Source organism: Harpegnathos saltator, unplaced genomic scaffold, assembly GCF_003227715.2.
Source record: "Harpegnathos saltator strain DR-91 unplaced genomic scaffold, Hsal_v8.6 scaffold338, whole genome shotgun sequence".
In the NCBI taxonomy this organism is placed as follows: domain Eukaryota; kingdom Metazoa; phylum Arthropoda; class Insecta; order Hymenoptera; family Formicidae; genus Harpegnathos; species Harpegnathos saltator.
The window spans coordinates 12,718-31,983 of record NW_020230137.1 but is presented as its reverse complement, the minus strand read 5'-3'; the positions used below and the strand labels follow the sequence as shown (position 1 = coordinate 31,983).

The 19,266-nt window shown below is 32.3% G+C and overlaps 3 protein-coding genes across 5 annotated transcripts; 2 read left to right on the top strand and 1 right to left on the bottom strand.

The window, feature by feature from the left end:
* Positions 1–269: 269 nt before the first annotated feature.
* On the top strand, positions 270–3,082 carry LOC112588900 (uncharacterized). Its single transcript, XM_025300239.1, has 4 exons — positions 270–573; positions 825–939; positions 1,690–1,865; positions 2,237–3,082. The coding sequence occupies exons 3-4, from the start codon at positions 1,781–1,783 to the stop codon at positions 2,779–2,781; spliced, it is 630 nt and encodes a 209-aa protein (XP_025156024.1). The 5' UTR covers positions 270–573; positions 825–939; positions 1,690–1,780; the 3' UTR covers positions 2,782–3,082.
* Positions 3,083–3,414: 332 nt separating this feature from the next.
* Positions 3,415–4,763, bottom strand: LOC112588901 (putative nuclease HARBI1). Its single transcript, XM_025300240.1, has 4 exons — positions 4,720–4,763; positions 4,517–4,652; positions 4,248–4,413; positions 3,415–3,987 (listed from the first exon to the last, which is right to left on the bottom strand). Exons 3-4 carry the CDS (start codon positions 4,326–4,328, stop codon positions 3,694–3,696), a joined length of 375 nt encoding a protein of 124 aa, XP_025156025.1. The 5' UTR covers positions 4,329–4,413; positions 4,517–4,652; positions 4,720–4,763; the 3' UTR covers positions 3,415–3,693.
* A 520-nt stretch (positions 4,764–5,283) lies between these two features.
* On the top strand, positions 5,284–18,246 carry LOC105184513 (zinc finger protein 594). Of its 3 annotated transcripts, XR_849877.3 has the most exons (10): positions 5,284–5,390; positions 6,324–6,692; positions 6,953–7,426; positions 7,744–8,136; positions 9,404–9,526; positions 11,122–11,358; positions 11,806–12,133; positions 13,547–15,153; positions 15,361–15,413; positions 17,700–18,246. XR_849877.3 is itself a non-coding variant. In XM_011143350.3 (9 exons), the coding sequence occupies exons 2-8, from the start codon at positions 6,361–6,363 to the stop codon at positions 15,116–15,118; spliced, it is 3,459 nt and encodes a 1,152-aa protein (XP_011141652.1). In that variant the 5' UTR covers positions 5,284–5,390; positions 6,324–6,360; the 3' UTR covers positions 15,119–15,153; positions 17,700–18,246. The 3 variants fall into 3 exon arrangements, 2 of the variants coding, with proteins under 2 accessions (XP_011141652.1, XP_025156023.1); XM_011143350.3 differs by lacking the exon at positions 15,361–15,413; XM_025300238.1 differs by lacking the exon at positions 17,700–18,246 and having other exon boundaries at positions 15,361–16,500.
* Positions 18,247–19,266: the final 1,020 nt, after the last annotated feature.

Here is a 19,266-nt window from a genome sequence, read left to right as displayed (position 1 = left end):
CGCTGGTGGTGAGACAAAGACCGATTCTCCGTTTTTACCGAACTAATCTAGCTCGCTCGTGAACATAGCACAGAACAGAACCAAATAATTATGGACTTAGCACGGAATAGTACCAACAAATCGTGGTCATTGGCTTAGTAGTTCATGTTCATGAAAAATGGACCCAGTTGGCGCTTCGAATCAGCCAACTTTTCGATAACGCTGTAAATGCAGCCATGCCCGCTCTCAGGCTTCTCTCTGCGTTATACGGCCCATGACTCCACCTCTTCTTTCTGCTATTATAGCGTTTTTTATTGGGATGCACTGAGTGCGCATTAAGAACTCGTGGAGTTTAGGCGACACTACCCGAGTTTACCGACAGTGCAAGTTTTTTTGCACGCCCAATGAAACACTCATGACTTGATGAGTGCGCATAAGAACCGATTCGCCTCGGATTGAAAGAAAATATATGCATTAACGTAAACTTCACTATGGAACAATCAGAAGAATTAAGCATTTCTTTCAAAGTCAATAATGACATGCTCTCGTTAAAACTTCTATCAAGCGAAACAGAGTTATACAATAAAATAATGAGTAAGTATAGAATTATATAGGACTTGCATGATTTTGGATTTTGAGGTTATTCCCGTAGTATAAATAAATTGTCGGCAAAGACATATGTACTTATGTACATAATAGTTTTTGGATATTGTCTACTCGAAAAACTTGAATGCATATATAACCCCTTGTAAAGCTTGTAAAACACAATTCATTTGATATTCAAAAATATATACATAAAAGAATATTAACTGAATATTATTGATTCTTGTGTCAATTAATTTCAGATGACGATACCTACAGCATACAATATATAAAACTTGTGATTAAAAATGGATTGTGTGTTCTACATGGAAGCGAAAATCAGAAAATTGAAGAAATATCTCGAGTGATTGAAGATGAGTAAGTAAAATTTTTTTGAGATGTATTAATTGCAAGCTATCAAAATCTTCCGAAAAAGCACATTAAGAAGTTAAGAGCAAAGTTTATTTTATAAAATATAATTACCATTTTATTTTACAAGTTTACTTTAAAAAAATAAGTAAGTTTACTTTAGGGTAAACAGGAACTCTTCAGTTTCTTACATACATATATTAATTCCAAGCAATCTTATTTTTCATTATTTCTTCAAAGAATCAAAGTTCTACAGAATTCAAATGTACACAACAGAAAAAAAATTAAAAAAAAATAAAGGGTAAGTCAGAGGACCTCTGCAACAAACTTTGACAAATTGTTTGGAAGGTCATTCTGAGTAAAAAATGTTATATGAACACAGGTCCTATTCTTAATATGTACATAGTTACAGAAGTTGTAAAATTTAGGTGACATGTACAGTTATGAAATGAATTATGCATTTATTTCTTCAAGTATCCTTGCGGACAGTTTACAGGAGTTGTTCAAAGTGTTTATTCTGAATCTGATTACACCATCACTGATTACACCATCTGATTACATTTTATTACACCATCGTAGCAGTGATTGTCAAATTCTGTCGAACATTTGAGGTCTGTAAATATTAAGAATAGGATCTATATTCATATGACATTTTTTAATCAGAATGACTTTCCAAACAATCTGTCTAAGTTTGTTGCAGAGGATCCTTACTCACCCTGTATATGGCAGTGTAAAATGTCAATATATTTTGTATTACAGAGAACAATTGATATTCCACGCGAATATTCATGGTGATAATCGCAGCAATGAAGATCAGCTATCGGAGTAGAATAAAGAAAATGAAGCACTCATGTTTGAATCCTTTGAATCACAGGAATATGATCAGAATGAATCACAATCGCAGGAGTACGATAAAAAAGGAAAGAAGAGTAGCGGTAAATCTGTTTTAATAAAGCATTTACGACTATTCATAGCACTATGATAATGTACTATAAAATATGGTATTTGTTATATTCGAGCAGAAAATTAATACGATACGAAACGAAGAATGATACGTTAATAAATATAATCTAAATATGTTATTAACAAATAAAATACATACAATATATATGTATAATAGAATATATATAAATATAATATAAATGAAATAAATATAATATGAAAAATGTAATATAAAATATAAAAGATTTTTTAAAATCTTTGACTTCACAAAATTTTTACATTATTGTAATACCTACTAATAGGTTTACTGGTGCTATAATGTAGGTGCTGTATTGTATTAATCATTAAACAACGTGATTTTCAGATTATTGGAGCAATTCAGGAACATCGTTTCTTCTCGATAAATATGAAACATATATGTCGGATATTGGTCCCATGAAAAAATTCAAAACTAAAAAATTGATGTGGGCGCAAATTTCAAAAGATATGCTGACGATGTTGGACGTATTAAAAACTCCTCTTCAAGTTGAAAATCGGTATAAAACCGTTCTCAAAAGGAAAAAAAAAGCAGTTGAGAACAACTCTAAATCAGGCAGCTCTAGAGAGGATGTACCATTCGAAGAAGAATTGCCTAAAATTGCTCATTCGGACGATAGTATTGAGCCCGAGGTGTTGCTAAATGCAAGGAGCGTTAAATATCCTAAATTGAATACAAGAATGTCGGAAGAAATCTGCAATGATAGTGCCTCTACACATTCTATTGATAGCTCACCACCGAAGACAAAAAAATCGAAACCAAGTGATATTGATAAAAGGATGGAATACTGGAAAAATAAAGAAGCGGCAAAAGAAAGACGTCACCAAGAAAAGTTGAATTTAATACGGGAGTTGTTCGCCAAACAAAAGTAGCGGGAACTAAAGTAAGATGATACAGAAACAAGCAAATATTAAAAAAAACCAAAGAAAGACTAATGTAAAATCAGCCTGAACCATATGTTAATATGAAAGTTCCTAACTAAAACGCTGGATGTGATATATAATTTTAATTATTTTTTTTTCTCTTATAATTTTGTACGTTTACTAATTGTATGTCTTTGTTTTTAATATTACTGGTTTTTAATATTAGCGTATGCATATTTTGATTTTCGCACTTTACGAAAGATATAGTACTGCTCAGACTATTAAGTATGAACCAGTATAAAATAAACTTATTGTGTTATTTAATTTTAAAACAGTGTTATTTAATTTTACAATCAAACTTTTTGAAAAAGCGTGTATGTTAAAAAATTACATGTTTATGAAATAAATAAGAGATATAATATATGAATTTTGAAAAAATAATCAATATGTACGTGTTATAAAAAAAATATGCTTTGTTTTTATATGTTTTGCTTTTTATTGGAAAGTATGTACTTATTTGCCACAAGACAAATAAACGTTTGATAATTTCATATTGTATTAATTTTTATTTCATGGAAAAAGTACATTCATCAATTGGTTTCTTTTTACTTCCCCTAATCTTCGTAATAGAGCTTCTTGTTGACCTCTGCCTTCATTATTATAATCTTCATTGTTTTCTATAACAATATCGACATCAAAGTTATCGTTGTTGTCTATGCATAAGTTATGCAAAACGCAACATGATGTAATAAATTTTGATATTTTATCAACAGTATGTAGATCAACTTCGATTAATTGTCGAAAACGACCTTTCAACAGTCCAAACGCATTCTCGATCAATACTCGAGTCGCAGACAGCATTTTATTAAATTGTTTATCCTTTGCAGACAGATTTCCGTAGTCTTTAAATGGTATAATAAGTCATTCTCTTATTGGATACGCTCCATCGCCTAGAATGTGATATTTTCCGCCTTCACATATTCCTGGCAACTCGTCGCATATATCTGATAATTTGAGTACGCGCGCATCGTGAATTTTCGACGGGATTCCTGTAAATGTATCTATAAATCTCTTTCGAGCATCACATATGCCCTGCAATGTTATCGAAGGGATGTCATGTCTATTTACATATGTCGATTTTATTTTGTGGGCTGGCGTTCGGACTTTAATGAAAGTCCCATCAATGCAGCCAAGAACTTTCGGAAATCCTGCAATCTTCAATTTTATATACATATACATTAAATAACTCATTAGAAAAACATACATAAAATACAATAAAGCTGAAACTAGTAGCAAATTCACATAAGCACTGTTTAGAACTAAAGAATAATAGAAAAATTTTTAGCATTAAATAATTAATTAACAAGAAATTGACATTTATTAAATAATAATTAAAAACTACTGCTTTCATAATTCAGCTATGAATCGGCTGCTAGCTTTAGCTTCATTAAAATACATTAATTAAATATACATACTTGAAGGAATTCGTTTGCAGTATTTTCTTTGTCAGAAAATTTGATGACGTTTCCAGTTATATCGCATAGAAAATCCATCATTTTTTTATTTTGTCGAAAAATCGTTGTAGCGCATACTCCAAATCTTTGTGCAACATCTCTTAAGCACACTTTATTTCCTGCAAACCTATACAAAGTAATATTTTTTGAAATCTTTTTAATATTATATATATATATATAATATGAGTGGTGGATGAATTAAAAACTATACATGTATATGTAAAACTTACCACAAAAAAGATAAAACGTGTGATTCAGCAGAGGACGGTTTAATACCTCCGTGGCTTGTATCACCAGAATAGAACGTCGAATTTTCGAAATTATTTATAATATCATATGCTGTTGCCCTCGAAACTGGGATTTGAACTACAACAAAAATAAAAATTACTTTCTACTTTTATTTTCACAAGCTAAATTATAACAATAAACTTACGTCGTGATCGGAATATTGATGTACTATTTGCAAAAAGTTTTTCATTTTAGGAACAATTCGCCTCGGATTTCGAAGAAAATACTCATCTTCATCACTGCTGGATGAAGATGAAAGGAAATCCGAAATTATCACATACGTTTGTTCATTCAAAACATCTCTGTTCTGCGCCGCCATGTTTTGCACTCAACCGACACTATCTCTCCGAGCTCGTGCCGAATTTGTGCACGAAAGTGCAAAAACTCGACACTACATTTTCCAATGAACACGACGCATGATTTTAATGTGCACTGAAATTCCCAATGAAACACATCGTCCACGACTAGTGCGCATTGAGTGCGCACTCATTTTCCCAATGAAAAACGCTATAAAATTGAACGGACTATCTGTCGCTTCATGCGCATCATGAGTGAATCAGAAATCATTGTATGAATACCGGCCTTAGTTATACAAAAATTTTGTAACGATATTCTCATCTAATTATATTCATAGTTCATGGTGGCGCTCATAATCGCGCGTACAAACGCGAGCGCAGCCGCCATTTTGTCACGTTTTATTTCTAAAAACGCCTCCCCACCATATTGAAAACAACCGAAGGTCGACGCTGATCTCGATCGCAACAGAGTATTCTTTGGTTAGGTTATTGGCTACGTTTGACGTCTTCTGTTATAATAGTAAGTAAATCGTGATGATAGTTCGCTACACAATATTATGTACGTCGCATCACTATCTTGCTTTCGTGTTTTGATTCGGTTTTAAGATTCTTATATTGATGCCGCATCTTTACCATGCGCGGTTTACGGACAAAAACGGAAGATTCGTTGTCTAAGAAGTTAATATTGTTTCCTTCGTGTTGGATGTCGTCATTCTTATCATTATCGTACATTGTACTGTCATTTATCAACGTATTATATCATTCTTCACTTTTACTCAGTATCACTTCATCCGACTTTCTATGTTCTGCTGGGCCCGCCAACATCATGTCCAGATCTGACAACGCAACATACACGTTGTTATAACCTCCAATACTATAACCTATATAATTATAACCTTAGACTTGAAACATCAACACTGCGAAATGACGGCCAATTGCCCGTTTTCGATACGTCGCGATTATCGTTTGTTGTATAACTGATGGATGGATAATGAGAGGGAAGGGATAGAAGATATCTACTGATATTATTTGCTGCTATATGTTATTCACGAGTCAGGAATTTAGTTATAGTTAAGCAGAAAAAACGTGAATGCTGAAACGTAAAACACGCGAATTAAGGAAATCGTAACGGTTCCTCAGCAGGAAAATCATTTATAATATAATCCTTTATCTATAGAAAATCAATTGGTCGTTTGTGAGTGATTAGTTCACTCATCGCTTGGGATTAATATTTGTCTCTAGCAGAAGTTTATAACGTTAGGTAGTTCATGATAAAAGCATAATTATATACAAATGTTAAATATTAAATTTATTTCTGTTAAATTTATAAGGTGAATTTTGTAATGTTTTATTTTAATAATGAATATAGAATATAGAATCAGTTACTTAAACTTTTAGCGAAATTGAGCTATATAAATATGATAAAAGTATTCAATTTAGCTTTATGTTACAGTGATTTCAGTAATTAAATAGTTTAAAAACTGAACAAAATGGAAGTTGGTGGTGATTTAACACTACAGTGGGTAGAAGAAGTGGGAAATGTAGAACTCCATGAGGAAGTGATATGTGATTTGGAAGCACAATTGGTTGCTACAGAAGAAGAGGTTATTGGTGCTTGTGAGGAAGTAGCAGTAGAAGAAACTGTTGAATCTGTCCCTGATGTAGCACCTACAACAGAATCTGAAATACTAATGGTATCCCAACCTAATGACATGGAATCTATTTATATTGTACCACAGGATCAAGGTCATGACTATTTAAATATACAAGTGACAGAAGAAGTAATAGCTGACAATTGGGATAGACAAGGTCCAGATGACGGGTAATTTTAGCTACAGTTATTTGCTATATTATATATTTTATAAGATATATAACTATATATATAGATATATAATATAGTGAATAAATTACTTCTAAATCTTTATTCATTCCTTTAAAAGTGAATAATATTTAATTATATCAACTTTAATTATATTTAATTATGTATGAGAAGTTTTATTCTTTAGAATAAATAATGATAAAGTTAATTTAAACAAATTGTACAAGTTTAATAAATTCAATATTAATAAATTATTTTTAAAGAGTCGAGATTCCAGAGGCAAAAGTAGCACATGATAACTTGCTGGAATATGATGACATGGAGATTCCGCTGCCAATAAATCAGGATTCAAATACTAACATCCGACCATATCCATGTGACTTCTGTAGTCGTAGATTCCGGAAGAAAGCAAATTTAATGAATCACATGGTAGCACATCAAACAGATCGTCCACATAGCTGCAATCTATGTGGAGCACGGTATGTACGCAAATGTGATTTAAACAATCATCTGAAGATTCATGCATATGCGCCATCATCACGGGATGGTCTGGAGGATGAGATAAACGATGAGGATATCTTGGCACCAGAGGAAGAGGATATGACAACTACTGTCAAAGGAAGACGTAAAAAAGTGCAATCAAATATGCCACGTAAACGAAGAGGTAATAATGCTACTGGTTTGCCAAAACGACAAAGCACTCAAGATGCCAGTGGAGTCAAGATGGAGATGGGCAAGTATGTGTTATATGAATTGTAGCAATGTTTGGAATCTCTTACATTTTTAAGGGCTATTTCTATTTTATTCTTTTTTTCTGTTTATCCATTTAATTTAGTGATTGATTGTTGCAGTGTTTAGCTTCAGGACTATCAACTTTGAAAAATTTATGTAGTGCTTAATGGCTGAAAAATTTCTATTGAATTTAGTGTTAGATTTATATGATTATAATAAATATAACTTTTGAAAATGCAAATAATTCCAAGCAATGAATTATGTAACTATTGAGATGTATATTACTGTTTAAAATACTTAACATCTTTGATTTTGTACATAGTGGCAATTATGCATCTAGTTCAAAATGGCACGAAGAGATGGCTGTTACCAATGAGCAGCAATCATCAAGGTGGCCAATAACTGATACCACTAAGCCCTATATCTGTCAGTTCTGCGGTGTTGGTTTTGCAAGGGAGAAAGCGTTAGCTTCACATGCACGTATTCACGGTGGTGACAGTCCATTTGAATGTACTTCCTGTAGTGAAATGTTTTGGGATGTTAACAGTCTGCGAGAACACGTACGCGTTAAGCATGGTGATACTATGCTTCAATCTGACACAGAGGAATATGACAATGACACTGCTTACGCAAGCGAAGAAAGATTTGGCGAGTTTTACTGTAATATCTGTGCTGTACCATTCCATCGTCTGGATCTACTTAAGCGTCATCAAAAGTAAGATGTTTAGAGAACAAGAGAGGAAGAAAACAAATTAAATTAGATATATTTAATTCTAAAGTTTATAACATTTTTCTAGTGTTTGTTTTATTTAATTAACTAAATAATTATTGATCTATTCTATGATATAGATAAAATATACAAAGGGAAAAAAGTAATGTATAATATTCACAACTGTAAAACAATATATAAGGATATACTAGAACAAAAAAATAGAAGAGAAATTGACAGAGTTCCAAGATTTTTTATATTTTAAATAACTAAATTTTAAATAAAATTAAATAAAAATAACTAAATAAAAATAAATAAAAATAAAAATTTAAATAAAAATTTAAATAAAAATAACTAAAATTTTAAATAACTAAATGTGAATAAAATGTTTAGAAAAGATGGAATTATTAATTTTTTGAAAGTTATAAATAGTACTGAGAATCTGTAATATTCTATACATGTATTATAAACATAAATCCCTGGCGAAAATATTTCTACAAGAAACTGCGTGAATTGGAACACTTTTAAAGAAAGTAAGAGATCATTTCAGACTCTGTAAGAATTCGAAAAACTGCATTTCTATGAAATTCTTTATTCATTGCCTGAGTAATTATGCAATTTCTTTCTTTTCTCTAAACATTTACCTTGAAATACTGAAATTTTCCTAGAAATAAAAAATGAAGAATGATAAATATGGAGAAAAGGGATCACCCTTCCAATGTCAATAATTTTCATATTTGTTATCAAGGTCATTACCCTCATTAATGTTATGAAGATTAACATATTGTTATAAACAATAAGCGCAAGCTATAATATAAGATTATAGAGATATATAATATAAAATTATAGAGCTTGCGCTTATTGTTTATAACAATATGTTAATCTTCATAACATTAATGGGGGTAATGACCTTGATGACAAATACATTTCAATATTTCAAGGTAAATGTTTAGAAAAAAGAAAGAAATTGCATAATTACTCAGGCAATGAATAAAGAATTTCATAGAAACGCAGTTTTTCGAATTCTTACAGAGTCTGAAATGATTTCTTACTTTCTTTAAAAGTGTTCCAATTCACGCAGTTTCTTATAGTTTCTTGTAGAAATATTTTCGCCAGGGATATTATATTGATAATGAAATATTTCATTAAACAGTTTATTAAAATAAAACTGTTATTTAAACATTTTCCGTTAATCCGTATAATAACTCGAACATGTTACTGATAATATTAATGTTTTTATCTTTAAATATTAACTTTGATATTATGTATCTAGAATTCATATCAAGCAAGAAACGGACACAATGGAAGGTTCCAGTCAGCATCACGTGTGCAATGTTTGTGGTGAATGGTTCGAAGAAGCATTGGCACTATTAGCACATGCAGAACTTCATGCTAGGTATAACCATGTCTTTATCTTTTATTATATAATAGTTTCTGTAGCGATGAAAATAATTTCAAGGTTATGTAAAAAAATTTATTGATTCATTTAATATTGGTGATAAAAAGAAATACTGACAAAGAAATATAACATGTTAATTATATTCACTTTGGTTCTCTTTGAATTGAACAAAGAACAGTAGGTAAAAAATACAGACTTTAGCCCATCGTGGGGAACGGGTAAAACACATCATTTCTATAGGATATTGACTTGCTGAACACAATGCCATCATTAGTTTTCCTCTAAACCCCGGGGGGGGAGCATGTTCAGATCCGAGGATTTATCATTCAATAATCGAATGGTTCGGGAAGCCTTTGCGTGAACTTTGAAGCTATTGTAAACTTGTGTATTAGCTAAATTAGCTGAAGACAGTTTAAATTTTCGATTTAGAAATATTTTCGATTTAATAGTTGAAGGTGTTCTTTTTTATGCAAAATTTGTTAACAAATAATGTACATGGTCACAGATCAACCGTATCGATTTTTTGTAAACGCGACATTTTAGGAAAAAATGTTTCAGACAAAAATAGTATGGTTTCAAAGGGAACATATAACAACTATACTATATATTTTGTTTATAAATGGTATCACTTTCGAGATATTCACTGATCATTACTTTTCTTAAATAGGAACCCCAATTTTTTATTACACCGTCTTTTTCTACCATTTAATTTAAACAACTTTTGTCTGAAATATTTTTTTATTTGCCTAATATTTTTTGAGATATTTAAGGAAAACTCGGTAACTTTTTCAATATTTAACTTACAATATCTCGTTAACTATTTGGAAGAAAAAGTGGTACTAAACTGCTCTATTTAATCTAAGAATATATTATTATAACAGCACCCTGACTTTTGTTAACTTATTGACTTTTGGAAATTTCAAATTTCATCAAATTAACAAAAGTCAGGGCGCTATTGTAACAATATATTCTTGAGTAAAAAAGTCTAGTACTATTTTTTCTTCCGACAAATAGCGAAATATTGTAAATTAAATTGAAAAAGTTACCGAGTTTTCCATAAATATCTCAAAGAATATTAGGCAAATAAAAAAATTTCAGACAAAAGTTGTTAAAATTAATTGATAGAAAAAGATGATATAATAAAAAATTGGGGTTTCTGTTTAAAGAAAGTAATGATCAGTGAATATCTCGAAAGTGGCGCCATCTATAAAGAAAATGATATAGTTGTTATATGATCCCTCTGAAACCATACAACTTTTATCTGAAACATTTTTCCCTAAAATATCACGTTTACAAAAAATCGATACGATTGATCTGTGACCGTGTATATTATTTGTTAGCAAATTTTGCATAAAAATAGAACACCTTCAACTATTAAATTGACGGGTTTAGAGGAAAACTAACAACGGCATCGTATTTGACAGCAAGTAAAAATCCTATAGAAATGACATATTTTGTTCGTTCCCCGTAATAGGTCAAAATTCGTATTTTTTAACTATTATTTTTTAGCAAATGCGTTTAGCGCATACGCACGCACATACGCACACACACATGTATATAGATGACATATACTTATAAAATTTTGTTGCAAGATCTCCTAGTCGCCGTTGCTTGTTATGTGGAGCAAGATGTCGTGACGACGCCGACGTAGCGGAACATGTACGGCAAAATCACGCTGAGGATGCGCCGCCGAATACATGTACACTATGTGGGAAGACATGCAAAGATAAACGTAGTTTACTGAAGCATTCATGGGTCCACAATGTCGATAAAACTTTTGGTTGTACAAAATGCGGAAAACGCTTTCATAGTAAAGCCAGATTGCGAAGGTAAGTAAAATAAAAATAAAAAAAGAACATTTTATGTGCTAGCATATACTCTTTTTTAACATTTTTTAAACATTTTTGCAATGTTAATTAGGATTTATCGATACCTAAAAAATTTCTAGAAATTATACAGAAATAAGTTCTATTAGATATTGGTTGCGTTTTAAAATATCAAAAAAAGTTCACATTAAACTTAAACCGAATGTACATATTTTGTTTCTTTTCCCCTCTTTCTTTTTCTTTCTTGTCATGTATCGTACAATAATAGTTACAAACTTATATTTGTTATATTTTATTGGAAAAAATATTTTCACATTTCATTCAATAATATTTATATAATATTTCATAATATTTCATATAATATTTCGCATATTCATGTTACTTTTCTCTATATTCAATAAATTTCTTCATACGTATTTTTTATCTATATGTAATCAATTGTATTTATAGGCATATGGTATCACACCGTAATAAGATGGTAGCTTGTGATGAATGTGGTGAGGAATTTCCTGACGGACGAGCTCTCGTAAGCCATCGTCATTCACATAATAAGGATCTGGGCGGGCGTTCTTTTCCCTGCCGCGAATGTGGAAAGACCTTTGGCAGTCGTAGCTCGCAACAAATTCATATACGTATCCATACTGGCGAGAGACCATATGGTTGTCGGTTTTGTTGGAAGGCATTTGCCGATGGTGGTACTTTGAGGAAACATGAACGTATTCATACTGGCGAGAAGCCTTATGGTTGCGCCATTTGTCCTCGAGCTTTTAATCAGAGAGTGAGTTTATTATTTGATTATACAAAAGTATAAATGACAAATTCACTAAAAAATTTAAGAAGTAATAATATCTTTATGAAACTTTGTTTTTTATATATTCAAAGTCTCCAGACTTGAGTGATTTCAAGATTTAACAATGGGAAGTGAGGTTATAGTCGAAATATAACATGGAGGATGATTTGAATAACAGTTGTGTACGTGCATGCGTGTACGTGTAAAAAAATTACAAAATAATCAGCATGATCTCCAAGTTGTAATTTAATATTAATATCATATCATAAAATGAGAGTTTGAATTGTAGCACTCCCAAAGTAAAATCATGTTGTGTTCTAAAAAATAAGTATCTTAAATATTTCCTATCTGTAGATACCTTTCTAATTTTGAAAGAACAATGGGTATAAAGGGATGGGGATTTTGGCCCATCGTAAGAAACGGACAAAACACATCATTTCTAGAGGATTTTGACCTGCTGAATACGATGTCATCATTAGTTTTCCTCCAAAATCCGAAGAACATGTTTTAATCCGAGGATCTATCATCCAATAATGGAATGGCCCGGAAAGCCTTTACGTAAATTTTAAAGCTGTTGCAAACTCGTGTATTCGTCAATAAATGAAATCCACGGTGAGGAATGTTAGTAGAGTGAACACGAGAGAGTCATGAGCTTTCATCCTTAATCCCAAAAGCACTTCAAGCCCAATAAACACTCAATAACCTGGAACATACTACGCTACTCGTACCAAACATTCGAGCCTTGGACGTTCTCAGAGTTGGAAGCAGGAACTGATTCCCTCGTTTCATTCAAGCTTTCGTTAATCGTCAAGCTAACGCTGTTTAAGTAACTCATGTTCGGGTCAAGCATGCTTCGGGTTATAGAATTACTGAACTGAAAGTTATTGAGCTTTAGATGCTCTAAGTGTTGGAAGCCGCAACTAGAAAAGCAACTGATGAGTTTCTCGTTTGATTCAAGCTTGCGTTCGATATCAAATCAACGCTGTCAAGTAACTCGAATGTTTGGTACAAGTATGCTCCGGGTTATTGAGTGTGCGATTATTGGACTTGGAGTACTTTTGGGATTATGGATGAAAGCTCATGACTGTCTCGTGTTCACTCTACTAACATTCCTCACCGTGGGTTTTATTTATTGACGAATAAACGAGTTTCCAATAGCTTCAAAGTTTATGCAAAGGTTTCCTGAGCCATTCGATTATTGGATGATAGATTCTCGGATTAGAATATGTTCCCTGGGTTTTAGAAGAAAACTAACGACAGCATCGTGTTCAATGGGTCAAAATCCTCTGGAAATATGTTTCGTCCGCTCCCTACGATGAGCCAAAATCGGCCCTTTATACCCATTACTTTTGTCCTAAAAAAACGCACGAATAATCAAATTCAATATCCTTATTTTCACAGGTGGTTCTCAGGGAACATGTACGCGCCCATCATTCCGGACCAGACCCTAAATACGTAGGCAGTGCAACACCATTTTTATGTAAGGTATGCGGTGAAGCATATGGCACATCTGAGGAAATAGTGGCTCATATTGTGCAGCATTGTGATGACAATACTGCATTAAGACGTCAACCACAAACTGGTCCACGCAAGTACAAAAGAAGACGCAAATTAAAACCTCATGAGACCAACACAATATTGCGCAGGAACGAATTTTATGACATGATAGAAGGTGGTGATGGTAGTGGCGGTGGTGGCGGCGGCGATGGTATAAGTGGCGGTAGTGGTGACGTTGGAGTTGGCGTTGGCGTCAGCATTGGCATTGGCGATAGCATTGGCGATCATGGTGGCGATAATGGTGGCAGTGGTAGTGGCGGCAACGGAGGTATTGGTGATTCCGATTCTGAGGAAAATATAAAACGGAAACTCAGTCGCAAAAACAAACAACATAAATCCAATGTTGAGGAAGGTTATCAAAATGTGTTAAAAAGTTTTGAAAGTTCACTACAAAATATAAACTCAATCGTGAACAACTCTAAATTGAATACGTCAAAGTCGAAGCTTTCGAAAAAAAAGCTACGCAAAGAAGAGAAAAGAAGCGAGACACAAGCGTCGAATCAATCAGGTCGACCAAAAATGATCCACACACAAAAAACGCGAGTGCCAGTGGAGGTGGGTAGCGACGGTGTGAAGAAAGGACAGAAAACGAAAACAATGGTAACCCGAACGCCAAAGGTCATGCCAAATGAACATAAGCCAGGCATCTTTTCGGGCGGTGAGAGGAATCGGCCGCGCACTAAAAACGTTAGTTATCATATTGAGGGCAAACAACAACTCTCACCGGCAACGTTCTTAAAGATGAAAGAAGATACAGATCCGATGTCGATGCAACAGCAATCGCAACAGCAATTGCTGTTGACAAACATCAAAGTCGAATCAGATGCACAAAAGGCAGCGTCCACAGGCGGCAGTCATAGGAATAACAATGGTAATATGCTTGGTCTTCTTAAGAGTGAATCATTAGCCAAGAAAAAGTCATCTACCCTAAAGAAAACTAAAAGACAGAAACACATAGTAAAACAAGAACGTTCGGATACGTCTGAGTCAGGTACCGAAGAACAACAAGAACAGCAACATCAAGAATATCAGTTACAATTACGAAATAACAACAATGTAACGGAAAATAATGGCGATTCTGTACGGTTGATGGACCATACAATGGATGGTAGTAATTTGGAAGTAGCTTTCGAGGCGAGTGTCGTGACTGCAGAAGACCAGGAGGACGAGGACGACGATGAGGAAGAAAGTATTTTGCCTGATACCGGAGAAGAGATTGGCAATGGGGATGTTAAACTAAGTGTGAAAGTGGAATCGGCGCCGCAACGGATGCTGGCCGTTCATAGTGTTATCACGCCGGTAGATGATGTCCCGGAAACGATAATACCGGACGCTGTGGAATATACGTGCGAGATGTGTGCGGCAGTGTTTTCGAGCCGCGCCGAATTATTGGTCCACGTACCGATACATATTTGATTTGATTTAATTTGTCCAAGTTGGTCAGCATGGAGGTTTGTTCTACTTTAAACATACTTATTTAATCAAATCGGATACTGTTATAACGGTTAGTAAGGGTTGTTATTTCGTAAGAAACGATAACGGTCGGTTGATTCTTTTTCATCTATTTTATTCCTTCTTCCTTTACATCTTCTTTTCTGTTTATTCCATTGTTTTTTTAAGCATAATGGTTTCATTTACCACATCTGTTATGTTAGCAGATATGTTTTCTCGGATTTTTGTGTTCCGCGTGGTAATGAAAGGATTATACAGGGTAAGTCACAAGAAACAGGAGACCTAAATATCTGTCAAGTTTAAAAATAGATGAAAATATCTAATAAAACTTATACTGATATGAATGGACAAATTACAAGGTAAAAACGCATTATCCTTTAAAATTACCTTCAAGACTGTATTAAAATGACTCTTTTTTTCTTAATGAGATCATATTAGTTTTCTTATTGAGATCATAGTTTTCTCTTTTTCGAAAAAGTCGATTCCATTTGCCACTCTATTAAGACTCCTGGTTCTTCGCCACACAGCTTATGATTGATGATGTTAGAAGCGAGAAAATATACATAGTAGATCCTTGCAAAATATGTTGAGATAAAAAAATATATTTATAAAATGATATTAGTAATAGATCAAGCAAATATGTAAAATAGCTATAAATAGCAAATATGTACAATAGAACATTTTCCTTTACTCTAACAATAAATAAATTACCATACAATTAACGTGACATATTCAATCTACTTTTTTAAGGCCCTTGGTCCTTTGCCGTGAAATTCTTGTTTGATGATGTCAGAAGCGAGAAAATGCATCAATCAAATTTCTTGCGTGCCATTTTCAAATAAAAAGATATTTTTATGAAAAAATATTTTAGGTTGCTAGAGTATATTTGTAAAATGCTCTAAACATTATGCTTTTTCTTTGAAAGTTAATCAACAGCTGTAAAATAACTAAAATATGGGATTACATATACATAATGATTGCGCATGCGCCTGATTAAATTTCGTATTAAAGCCATTTTATAGTTGTTGATTAGCAAGGAAGAAATATATATGTTCAGAGCATTTTACAAATATGCTTTAGCTATCTTAAGTATGCTTTCATACAAATATCTTTTTATTTGAAAATAATATGCAAGAATTTTCAGCATGTTATTTCTTGCTTCTGACGTCACTGCCGAATATAGCTGCGGCAAGTTTACCTAGGAGTCTTAACTTATCTTTTCTCATGATTCTGTCATGTTAATTTGTTATTTATCGATTATTAGGGCAAAGGAAAGGTATTCAAATTATTTTACAGATTTATTCTGTCGATTATAAATGTCATTTTGTGAATATATATATATTTCAATGTATTTTACAAGAACTTTTAGTATATATTTTCTTGCTTCTGACATCATAATTCGAAATAATCGTGGTGAAGAAACACGAGTCTTCAATAAGTATCGAAAAATGAACACTTAAGATATTTTATATTTTATTCAGGTACTTTTTAGCATAAAATATGGAATATTTCATAAAGTATTCACCTTTTGATAATATTATTCTAATATTATTATACATAAAATATTAAAGAAAATCGATCGAAGACATAGTATATCAGTATGTATCAAAATACAATAAATTTTATTTTTGTTTTTTATCCTTTTTTACTTTAATCCATTTTCTTCGTCATTCTACATATAAAAGTATTAAAGTAAAGTCATCATAAACTAAAGAAATTACTAAATATGCCATATCTTATGTAAAAAATTATCAGAATAAGATATGAAATATCTAAAAAAATATCTATTTTTCAATAACTTTATTTTAATACTTTTATACGCAAACTGTTACGAATGGAATTGATTTATGCAAAAAATTATGTTATTTTATTAAAAAATAAGGTTATTCTGACAATGACTTTGAAAATGACTTTAAGAAAAAAGTTGTATCATAATTTGTTTTTCTTTAATTGTATAAGTTCTCTTAGATATTTCCTTCTATTTTTAAATAGATATATTAAAATATTCGATTTCTTATAATTCACCATATGTCATTTATCTTTCATTTCGACCATAATTTATAGTCATTCGTGATTTTCTTCTATTCCATTATATCGGATGATTAAGAATGGAAAGTTTAACTTTTCATCTTTATGACATTAAATACGTGTAATTAGGTATTCGCGGGTGGCTATTTTTATATAATTTAAAATCTCTACTTGGTCCAAGATTTCTATATTGAAATGTAACATGATGAGAAAGTAGTTTTACCATTTTATACTTGGCAAGTATAATATATTAAATCAAAAAGTGTGCGTATACGGTAGCATTGCCGCCAACAACTCAATGTAAATTTATTCATTTTCGTTACTTATTCTCACAAAATTTAATACAACTCCTAATTTTTGTTTTTACTCAAATAAACAAGGGCTAGAAGTAAAGTGTTGAATCACTATCGCGAAATATCTTTATCTTTAACGTTTATAAGTTTTAAGGTAGAATTGCCTATTATAAAGTCTTTATTTTATCTGATGATTGTTAAAGATGAAGTAAAATATATTACAGAATCGAGATGCAAGGATAATATGAGGATGCCGAAAAATTTACGAATACAAGCATAAATTCTGTAAGAATCGTTGAAAATACATGATGATAAAAATGTTCTTGAAATTAGCGAGATAACTGTATAATATATATACATACCACACATGTACACACGCGCACGCATGCACGTACGCGCACACGCTGCAAATAGAATATTTATACTAAAAGTGTTAATTTCTCTATTTATAATTAGCATTTGTAATGTATAATTATTGGTATAGAAGTTTGTTTTCTATTGCAGCACTATCTTGAACGTACGTTGTTCAATGTAGAATATAGTCATAAATTCATTATAATATGACATTATTATGCGTGCAATTTTTAAGTAGAAATAGAAGTGGACTTGGATCGCAGATCCAAACACCTCGTATACCAAACAAACAAGCACCATAAAGCACTATCCCGTAAATAAATTTCTGTTGGATCTGATATTGGATTTTATAAATTTAACGCTTTCGTGTTTTTGTACATATTCTATTTATATGTTTTAGGTTTTTTTTGATATTATGTAGAAAAATTAAATACATACACATGTGCGTGGCGCGCGCGCGCGCATACACGCACGCATACACACGCACACACACACACGCGCGCGCACGCACACACACACACACACACACACACACACACACACACACACACACACACACACACACACACACACACATACACACACACGCGCGCGCGCGCGCGCACACATACATACATACATTTACACATTCAGCACAATTGTATAAAAATGCCGTATGTGGCTGTTATTCTCGAAATATAATAAATAATTATAAGTTTGTTATTTTATTACATGTGTGTGGCTACAAATCCATGGGTTCATCTTACTTGAATATTACATAATATTACATCTCTTATTATTGGTAATGATTATATATATATATATATATTGGTTTAGTAATTAAGTAATTGCGGATTTTTTTAAGAAAATAAAAGAATCTTTTCATGGAACGAAATAACTTTATGCAGTAATGTATTGTCCATTTTTATCAATGACCTTTTGCCATCTTTCAGGTAGCATCATAATTCTACGTTCATAAAACTTGTGGTTTTATCGGCGAAAAACTGAACTAAGTGCAGTTTGACATCATCATCATTATTGAGATTTTTACCATTCAAGAAGTTTTGCAAAGAACGAAGTAAATAATAATCTGATGATGCAAGGTCAGGACTATATGGTGGATGTGACAATACATACCAACCAAGCTCCAATAATTTTTGCCGAGTGACCAAAGATATGTGTAGCCTTACATTGTCATGGTGGAATACAATACCTTTTCGATTTGTCAATTCTAGTCACTTTTCTTGAATTGCATTGTTTAGTTTGGTTTTGTTAGTTGTTGAATGTATACATCTGAATTGATCGTTTGCTTGCGTGGTAAAATTTCGAAGTAGACAGTTCCTTTGTAATCCCACCAAACTGGTAACATAGCTTTCTGATGAATATCAACTTTGGATGTTGTTTGCGCTGGTTCAGTTTACTTGCTCCACGATCTTTTTCGATTGATGTTGTAAACAA